Below are 9835 nucleotides of genomic sequence, written 5' to 3' on the forward strand. Positions count from 1 at the left end.
GAAATGAAGCTACTGAGTTGTGATTCTTGCAGAAAGTAAATTGTTAATGTGTTAAATGTGTTTTGGAGTAGGCTGTCTGACACGTGACCGTCGCGGACTCTCTGTGCCACGTTTCACTAAATGACGTAATGGATTCTTGGCTTGACAGTTCGCCGATGCAGTAACGACACACCGACGGGGAAGACGGCGCCGGTTCGGACAAACCTCCCACATTCCGCTTATTCGCGACATCTTCGCGGCTGCGACACGAAACGAACGATTATCTAGCCGAGAAACCAAGTCACGCCGTGTTTTTTTTCCAGACTTTGTCGAAGCGGTTGGCTAATGTTAGCTGTTTCCTGGGAGGACTTGCGGCCATTTTGGATTTTTTACCTCTAACCAACTAGCCGACCGTGGTTCGGGCTGTAGTGCATGCTAGCTACAGATTCTGCTGCCACAACTACACTGCGACTATTTCTCTCCAGACACAGTCAAGGGATCATTTCACAAAAGGGGATATACCGTTCAACAAGTCCACGATGAATCCCGAATAGTAAGTATCCACATTAATAACGCCGTTACGTTAGCGCTAGCCGCCGTTAGCTACGTGATAACAGGTAAGTAACTTAGTGTTAGCAGTTGAGCTAAGTTAGCAGCTAACGTCAGGTGACAGCTCATGCCCGGGCAATATTTTCTTTTTCTAGAGATCTCTCGACGGCGATGTTTTATGTCCCCGCCGAGGGGGGGGGGGGACGACCATCGGTCAGGGATGTAAAACTCAATGCGTATGTGAACGCCATCGAGTGTGCCGGAGCTAGCTGACACACCGGGCGAGAGGCGGGGTACGTCCTGGTGAGCCGTCGGTCGCAGGGTTGGCTCACACAGACGTTCACCCCGTCACTTTTATTTCATGACAATATCAATTCGCCGGTAAACCTTCCCCTGGTGTGTTTTTACGCCCGATGGCCGGAATCCCCCCTCCTTTACTCGCCACCAATTGAAACAGCGAGGCCCCTTCGCTAAGGATCCAGAGATTTCCTGTTATCTAGCAACACCTTGCGAGGAAATCCACCAGCGTTCCTGAAATGCGCATTTGGGTTTCACTTTTCCCGCAAGAGGATTTGGTGTCGTTGCCTCTGGAAATAAATGACTACAACAACACAAACTAGCAGCATCGGTTATTATCGTGAAGGGTGTCGCTAGTTTTGATCACATTTAGGAAGCAGCTTGAATTAGCTCTCTTATGGGGCGCTGCAAGGAAGTGGCCCTTTTTGACGTTTGGATTCCTGACGTGTCACCCCATGTAATTGTTTGTCTTTGTTGATGTGGTAAAACCTCATGTGTTTAGGAAATAGGAGGGGTGATCACAAGTTGTTGACACTCAGGTAATTGGCTTTACTCCATTGGAGACTGGCTCGGTTTGCAGCCAGATGGCAGTCGGCCCCAGCTCGGTGTATCGGCCATTGGTAGGTCACATGTCAGCGGACAAGCCCAGTTCAGCAATGTCGAGGAGCAGCCCAGCTTCAACTCTCTTTTCCATCGTCAATTTGACATGCAAAGATTTCAGGGTTTGGACTTTCTTTGTGCTCGCTAGTTGCTTCCAGACCTCTTGGCTTTCTATATTTGATTTCGCCCCGGCATCACCAAGGGGGCTGTTTGACCCTCGCCTTTCTGCATATTTGTTCAATCCGAATACACTATCCAGGATGGACCAAGATCTCAGCACTCGATGTCAAACGTGCATCTCTTTCTAGCGCTTAAATGTGGTCTAGAGCCCAATGCTGAATGAGGAATGAAATATGTAAAGTTGACATTCGAATTAGTCGTGTTAGACCTGCAGGAATTTCACAGTTGCTCTAGTACAGTGGGCAGTGGCACATTTCAGTTTTTCTCATTTTGGTCCTAGTGCAGGTTAATCTTGCTGTGTCTTAACAGCGTTCCAGTTTTGACTGAAGAGTAGATGTTTTTTTTTTTTTTTTAATACACTAATTTCCATCCCAGCCCAACTAAACAGTGAGTCATCAGTCTTGAACTGCGATGTCCATCGCTTGACAAACTGATTAAAATTGTATTACAGTAAGATAGACGAGCCAGTCCTGTGTGGTCTGACCCATCAGGCTCGGCTGACGTCTATGAATGGAGTCTGACATGGCTGCTCTTCATAGTGTTTAATTTTTATACATTTCAAACTTGTCTTGTGCCTGGCACATTTTATTTTGATCATGGTTGGTGAACTATTGTGATTTCTGTCCTTATTTCTATTATTTGGAAATTGTCTTGCAGTTACTTTGTTTGAATACCTGTCTTTGTTATTGATTATGTCACTTTTTTTCTTTGATGCCACATAAAGATTAGTTCCAAAAATGTGTATCCCTTTTGCGAGGGGAAAACAAGTCCGGCGTGGAGCTGCCGTGCTAAAATAGTAACAGTACACCGCTATCCTACTTGAAAACGGACCGTCACTGTTCACAGTAACGTTTCTGCTGAGCTTGACCTGAATCAGGCGTGGAGGAAAGAAAAGTATGGTGTGTATTTCTGTGGTGCCAGGGCCCCGTGCTACGCCTGCCCCTAGTGTCACAAATTGGCCTGCCGTAAAGCTGTAGGACGAAGCACTGGAAACAAAAGAAACAGTGTTTTTTTGTGTGTATGCCTTTCACAATGTACATATTGACCCAGTAGTGTCCTCAGGCTTTGTTCAGCTTTATATTTTAATGCTTACCTGTGTTTTAGGATGGTGAATTGTCATTATATCGTCCAACTGCAACGGTGCAGCGGAAAGAGAGACGGGAAGTCTGTACTTACAAAAACAAACCTGTACGAACAGCAGAACGGTTTAGTTCAGGTTTAGTCGCTGTTGTGACTTGCCTTTTGAAAAATCTTGTGAAAAAGGCTGTCCTGTTCTAGCATTTCACTAGCTTTATTCGTGCAAATATCAAACGATCAACACATCATTATTGTGGAAAATGGAATCCCTGCGTTTGGAAGCCAACGTGTCCGTATGTCCTCTAGATTTGTTCTAGTGATGGTCACATTAGTTGGCCACCTCGTCCTGATGAGGCCGGATGCTTTTTTGCACAAGTCACAGGAATGGGTTCTGTTTTTGAAAGTGAGAGACCTTTAAAAAATATCAACTGGAGAGACATCTCATTGGCCTTTGTTATTTTCCACCTCAGATGTTTATTTCGCAGTGTGCTGCTCGTCAGCCAGCTGGTTCCAAGTATTATCATTCATAAGACTATTATCTTTTTTTCCTACTCTTATAAACAACATAAAGCTCAGGCGGAAGTTTTGTAAAAAGTAGAAGTGTGTATTTACATGCTTTCTCATGCCTTCATATAGTTAAATGGCAAATGTTGAAATATAGGCAATATTTCTGATCATAACATTCAGATTCAGTTTACATTTATATGAAAAGGCACAGTGAAACTAATGTATTTTAACAGAATCTTTCTTACTGCATGTAGGAGCAATGTCTTTATGATTACGTGTGGAATGTATTTGAGTCACAATTTAAACCCCACTGAGTATTTGTTGCTTGTGCAGCAACAGCATGCATGTAGGAGACCCGCTTACCCCACGATCACATTGATTTACGTGTGAAGAAATGTGGTGAGGTAACAACTGGTTGTAAAACAGGCTAGACTTTATTTTTCCCCAGTCTTCATGTCATGATCTATGACTATGTTACAACGTTAGCAAACAAAAGAGGTGGCGACGGCTTTGACTTTCAGTGTCCTTCCCCATTAACATCATTTATTTTCCCATGCAAAGGACTCAATATCTCAAAAACTACTCACCACAGCAGGGAAGCAAGTAAAAGTTAAGCTTTGAATCATTACCTTTTTAACTTTGTTTGACTAATGGGATTTGTCATTAAGTAACAAAAACCGGAAGCCTCATTTTCTGTTAACTTAATACAGAGTAAGAATTGTACTTTCTGTCATTTCAACGGCAATTCTTAAAAAAATCCCATTCTTTTTCATGATTAAGACGTGTCATGGTGCTCACACGGAGCAGGATTCACAGAATCGGCGTAGAAAAGTGCACTAATGGCTTAAAAAGCACATGGGCGCGTTCCACCCGTTCTCTCGTCTTATGCCCCGTCACATGATTCTCCGTCTTCCTGCACTTCAATCTGAAAAAGGGGATGAGCTCAGCAGAAATTTGCCTTGAATGTTTCCTTTTCCCCTGCAGATTGCAGGCGTAGTGTAAGCCAATGTGCCCAACGACCCGCCGGCGCTAATGCAGCTCAGCAGATTTTCATTCAGCCCATAACAGACATTTTCAAACAAATGTCCCTTTACTACTCTGATCTTGATGTATTGTGAACCCGGCCTGGTCGCTGGGTAATCTGTAACCCTTGCCCTTGTCTCACAGTGACTATTTATTCAAGCTGCTCCTGATCGGTGACTCTGGCGTCGGAAAGTCTTGCCTTCTTCTTCGGTTTGCGGTAAGTACCTCCGTCACCCCAAAACAAAGCCGTACCATGAAGTTTCCCCCTCCGGCGCCGTTGTTGTTCTTGTTATTTTGAACCAGGAATTTCCCGCAGTCGGCTTGAAGGTCCGGCGTGAAAGGAGAAAGCGCCGTCTTGGCCTTCTTCTTTGGGCTTCTGTAAATGTTGCATTATTATATTGGCTGCTCACCAGCTCACATTAATCCGGTTCAATCTGCAAATAGCTTGACAACCACAGACATTTGCCCATGTCAAAAGTGATTAAGTTAAATAGTGCATGATATTTATTTTTTTTTAATTTTATTTGTAAAATTGAATTTGTGCACTTGGGTTTTAAGATCTGCAAGACTCCAGTTTGGTTGTGTTTCATCATTTAAATGAGATTGTGTGGCTCAGAAGGTGAAATGAACAGACAATAAAAAATGTCACCTCTGTGAGCCGATTGAGCGTTATTTGCCAGAGACTCTGGATTTCACTTTCACTTCATACCTTCTTTAAATATGAGCTGAAAGGAGGGGAGCACGTACGTCGCCTGATGTTTCAGTGCTCCGACATTTCTGTTATTTCCAACTCGCGTGCGTAATAATCGGCAAAGCAGGAAGAGAGAAGGATGTCGTTGGACATCCGACCCTGACTCTTTGTTCTCTCCCGCAGGACGACACGTACACGGAAAGCTACATTAGCACTATCGGCGTGGACTTCAAAATACGAACCATAGAACTCGATGGAAAGACCATTAAACTTCAGATCGTAAGTCATCCCGTTATTTTCACATTGGCGAAATCCAGGAGTCGTTTTCCGCGTAGAAAGAAGCAATGTGCGCTCAAACAATGTGATCTGTAAATTCTGCAAAATCATCGGTGTAGAACAGAATAGACATTGCAGCAGCGACACCACATTGCTGTATTTTCCGTTAAGAAGGAGAAGATAGTGAAGTCCTCCGAGGTCTGCTCAGATGGATTCCGGACTCAGGTGCGGTCGAACTTCTCGGTTATCAAAGAGAGCGAGTCGACGTTTCTGCGTCGGGTATTCAAAACATATTTCTTCGTCCGTCGGCGATAATGGCCCGGTGTCCATACGGAGTTCCTGTGAGGAAACCTTTTCAAAGCGAGGGCGAGAGAGTCCATTACTGTGGAGGAAACACACTGCGCTTTTTACAAGTGGCCTTTCAGTCGGCCCTTCCGCCCTCTTTTCGGACCGGGACCATAAAGGACACAGCCAGGGATGGAACACGGTAAAACATATTTGGGAAAAACAGTGTCAAAAGAATTTTTTGTGACCCGCGGGAAGCGTTTGTGACGTAGAGCGGCTTCCCTTCAAGGTGACCCAGAATATGGATTACCAAGGTGACTCTGCAGAGAAACATGTCGCATGACATCTTTCCTATCCATTCACAGACATGAATAACGAAACTTTTGCCATCGATTTTTTTTGCTCCTTTTCCCTCCGCCAAGTCACAGTGATAAGTCGTTTCCGTTCCGTGTCAGAGGCGTCCGGCGTCCATCCCGGTCAGCTTCTATGTCAAGAGGCGTCGCAGTAAATGTGGGTTTCATACAAAATGAAGGGCTTTATGTCTTAAATAACAAGAAGAAGAAAAGAGAACCGTCAACTTGCCGGCAGAATGATAATTCTAGGATTCAGTGACCTCGAAAGGTGGAGTGACCAACCTCGAATTTGATCTTGAATTCCAGCTGTTCTTCAAACGCCAGTTTTTCTTACATGGAACTGGTTTCTGTGTGAAAGGCGGCAAACCTCTCGTGTTTGCCATCTGTAAAAGGACATTTTTTATTAATCCGGCCCTCCTCCCTGGCAGTGGGATACAGCAGGTCAGGAGAGGTTTCGGACAATAACATCCAGCTACTACAGAGGAGCCCACGGGATCATCGTGGTGTACGACGTCACAGATCAGGTCAGTCCCGCGTCACAACCTTTATTATCCAGGCCGGAACATCTGTTTTATTATTTAAATACAGTAAACCCTTGTTTTTCACGGGGGTTACGTTCCAAAAAGGACCCGTGATCGGCAAAATCCGTGAAGTAGAAGCCTTTATTTTTTTTTACAGTTATTGTACAATTAAATACTCTATTATATATTGAAAAGAAAGAACAAACCATTTTACAGGCTCAATCATTTGTTCCACAAATAAAAGTACTGTACTTTAGAAACGCTTTTTTTCAACAAATAACTTCTGTACTGTACTGTCAAATAATAATTTTAATCATCAATGTGAACCGAAGGCTTCAAATGGCGGAGATTAGCTCCGCCCACCGCGACCCGAGGAATTGGATTAAACGGGAGAAAATTAAAAATGATCATGAAAAAAATTGCGGACAGTTGCAACCCTTTTTGCATCCTTATTAAAACTTCTTTCTGCTGTCGTCCTTATGTTTTTTTCTTCCTTCTTTAAGGAACGAACGGAAGATTCATTCATTCCGTAATGCCGACCTACAGCCGCATAGCTTTTAGCTTCCCTTAGCATGTCCAGAAGTTTAACTCTATCTGCCATAGATAGCATCTTCCGCTAACTTTTGGGCCCTGCAAGGTGCTTTTGTCGCTCCAGAGCGTTTTGTCAACGTTATGGGTTTTAGAGAAACTGGAAATTGCGAGAGAATTTGCACGTACATCATGTAAATTTGTCAAGCTGTTTTACGTACGTGTACATATTAAACTGCAACGTTATTGACGCACAGGTAGAGGAGAAGCGGAGTGACTTTTTAGCCAATCAGAATGCAGAACACAATGCACCATGCAAATCCGTGAAGTAGCGAAACCGTGAAAAGTAAATCGCGTTATAGCGAGGGATCACTGTTCTATTGTTGTCTTTCATTTTTAAATTCTGCTTCAATCCTTTTTCTTTCTAACTCACATGTTCTACTCAAGCGCTTTTTATTTTTTGTATTTTTGATATCAAGGTCAGTCTCTCCTCGCGGTGGATTTTTCTGCGTTTTAGCGCGGCCTTTTCCCGCGGCCGTAAACAAAGTCAACCGTTTTGTGCGTCAAAGGTGCCGTTTGCACGCAAAGGCAACCGTCTCCTGCCACCTGGGTTTGAGACATAATCTTTTTCTCTGAATCAGAGGAGACATACTTTCCATATATATTTATTTTTTACATTTTACTTATGTAAACGGCAGCCTGTGGCACTCAAGCCGAAGCTCCTCCCAGCGTCATGAATGTAAATGTGACTCCGGATGTGTTGAAGTCGGTGCAAACGGGCGACTGCAGGCCATTCAGTCGCTCAGCCAGCCGCCGGCGGCTGCGTTGACCCGCCGGCTGTCAGTACGGAGTCAGAGCTTCACGTCGTACGAGTCGCGTCGCGTCGCCGGCTTTACGCCCTCGTAGATTGTTTTCCCCAGAACGCGCCGGGCTTTGGGGTTAATGTGTGTTTGCCGTCGCAGGAGTCCTTCAACAATGTTAAACAGTGGCTACAGGAAATCGACCGCTACGCCAGCGAAAATGTCAACAAGCTGTTGGTCGGGAACAAGTGCGACCTGACGACAAAGAAGGTGGTGGATTACACAACGGCCAAGGTGAGCCTCGCCTCGCCTCGCCGTTAATGTTTGTTCCCCTTGAACAATGAAAGATTCACCACAAGTAAACTGTACTTTAGGGGTGAATGTATATGAAGGGAGAACGTGCGTTTAGCAAACATGTACTCTGTCAGCTTCCATGGACTGAAGTCTGATTTCAACTTTCGCTTTCCGCCGTCGTGGTGCAGGAGTTCGCCGACTCTCTGGGAATCCCATTCTTGGAAACCAGCGCCAAGAACGCCACCAACGTGGAGCAGGCCTTCATGACAATGGCTGCGGAGATCAAGAAGAGGATGGGCCCCGGGGCCACGGCTGGCGGCGGGGAGAAGCCCAACGTGAAGCTGACCCCCGGTACCACCGTCAAGCCTTCGTCAGGAGGATGCTGCTGAAACAGAAACCACTTTGCCAGCCTGGCCGCCATCCCCTCCAACACCGGACAGGACAGGGAGGACCTGAGTCACAGTGTGCGTGTCTGTGTGTGTGTGTGTGTGTGTGTGTGTGTGTGTGTGTGTGTGTGTGTGTGTGTGTGTGTGTGTGTGTGTGTGTGTGTGTGTGTGTGTGTGTGTGTGTGTGTGTGTGTGTGTGTGTGTGTGTGCACGCAAGACTGTGTGTTTGTGCCTGAGTGTGTGTGTGTGTGTGTGTGTGTGTGTGTGTGTGTGTGTGTGTGTGTGTGTGTGTGTGTGTGTGTGTGTGTGTGTGGGAAGGAGAGAGAAAGAGAGAACAAGATGAAGTTGCCCGTGTTTGTACTGTACATAATGTAGCCGCACTACCAAAAAGAAATAAAGCATCCTCCTGCTCCTATTATCCTGTTGATGATGACAAATTCTACTACTAGCTGATCATTTGACTCCCGTCACATCTTTATTTGGCCCCTCTGAGTATAGATTTGTGTGTGTGTGTGTGTGTGGCGAGTGTGTGTGCGTGCGTATCTTTCTGTGCATTCCATTCCAGGGTTGGTAACTGAATGTGTTTTGATGAAGGTTTGCGCTCCAACGGACCTCCTCTTTGGTTTTCTTGTTTCTGTTCATGTCAGCATGTCTGTCAGTCTTCTGCACAGCAGCAACTCACTGCTTGCATCTCAAGTCTAGTGCAACAATACGTGTACGTAGATAGTATGTATGTATATATACGTGTGCGTATTATACGATCACATATACGTACATACATGCATACATCCACTGTGTGTCAGATCTGACTTGCCAGTTGTGTATCGCTCAGTAACTCATGGGATCATCTTGACTCTTTTTCTTAAGCATTAAATGTGTGGCTAAAGATGATTAAACACTTCAACTGAAAATAAATCTTGTACCCCCCCACCCCCACCCGACTGTAAGAAACGGAACGTTTGTCGGCAATTCTTGGCAAGAAAACCTATTTTAATTATTTATTCTACATCCATGTGGCGAATGTGCCAGTTACACCAGGTCTGTTTGGACATTGCTGTGTAATCTTAAGTACAGAATTGCATATATCAAATACAATGTTCTCTTGTTTTCATAATAAAGGCAACTGAATTCAGTTTGAAAGGATCTCCGCTAACAGTGTTTGCTGTTTTGGATTAGAAGGTTAGAACAGGGTCCTTTTGTGCGGCCTGACTGTAAAACGTTCCCACGAGAACAATGGCTATAGATGTGGTTAACCTCAATCCTGCGCCCCAGTTTCCGCTCCACGCAGTGGCAACGTTTTCACAGGAGACCCCTCGAGTTTTAGTGTTTTGCAGTTTTCTCTCACAACATGATGCAGGAAACCCTAGGAGGTTGAGGGCTGGGGAGCGGGTTCTCACACATCTTGCATCTTCCCTGTTCGTGGAACAGTCGCAGTGAAAAAAAACAAAAAAAACAACACTTTCTTCCATAAAAGAAGCCGAGCCGACCT

At 44.9% G+C, this 9835-nt stretch overlaps 1 protein-coding gene across 1 annotated transcript; it reads left to right on the forward strand.

The window, feature by feature from the left end:
* Positions 1 to 119: 119 nt before the first annotated feature.
* LOC147236086 (ras-related protein ORAB-1-like) lies at positions 120 to 9489 on the forward strand. The gene is made up of 6 exons (XM_086163776.1): positions 120 to 532; positions 4357 to 4429; positions 5087 to 5182; positions 6246 to 6341; positions 7829 to 7960; positions 8149 to 9489. Exons 1-6 carry the CDS (start codon positions 519 to 521, stop codon positions 8347 to 8349), a joined length of 612 nt encoding a protein of 203 aa, XP_086019902.1. The 5' UTR covers positions 120 to 518; the 3' UTR covers positions 8350 to 9489.
* Positions 9490 to 9835: the final 346 nt, after the last annotated feature.

Source organism: Fistularia commersonii, chromosome 2, assembly GCF_037954325.1.
Source record: "Fistularia commersonii isolate RoL2024-O1a breed Wild chromosome 2, RoL_Fcom_v1.0, whole genome shotgun sequence".
Classification (NCBI taxonomy): domain Eukaryota; kingdom Metazoa; phylum Chordata; class Actinopteri; order Syngnathiformes; family Fistulariidae; genus Fistularia; species Fistularia commersonii.

Bases quoted from the DNA above. Each gene is read 5' to 3' on its own strand.
- LOC147236086 (XM_086163776.1), top strand. The intron at 5,183-6,245 runs GTAAGTCATCCC...CCTCCCTGGCAG, and splicing joins AGACCATTAAACTTCAGATC to TGGGATACAGCAGGTCAGGA. The intron at 7,961-8,148 runs GTGAGCCTCGCC...GTCGTGGTGCAG, and splicing joins TGGATTACACAACGGCCAAG to GAGTTCGCCGACTCTCTGGG.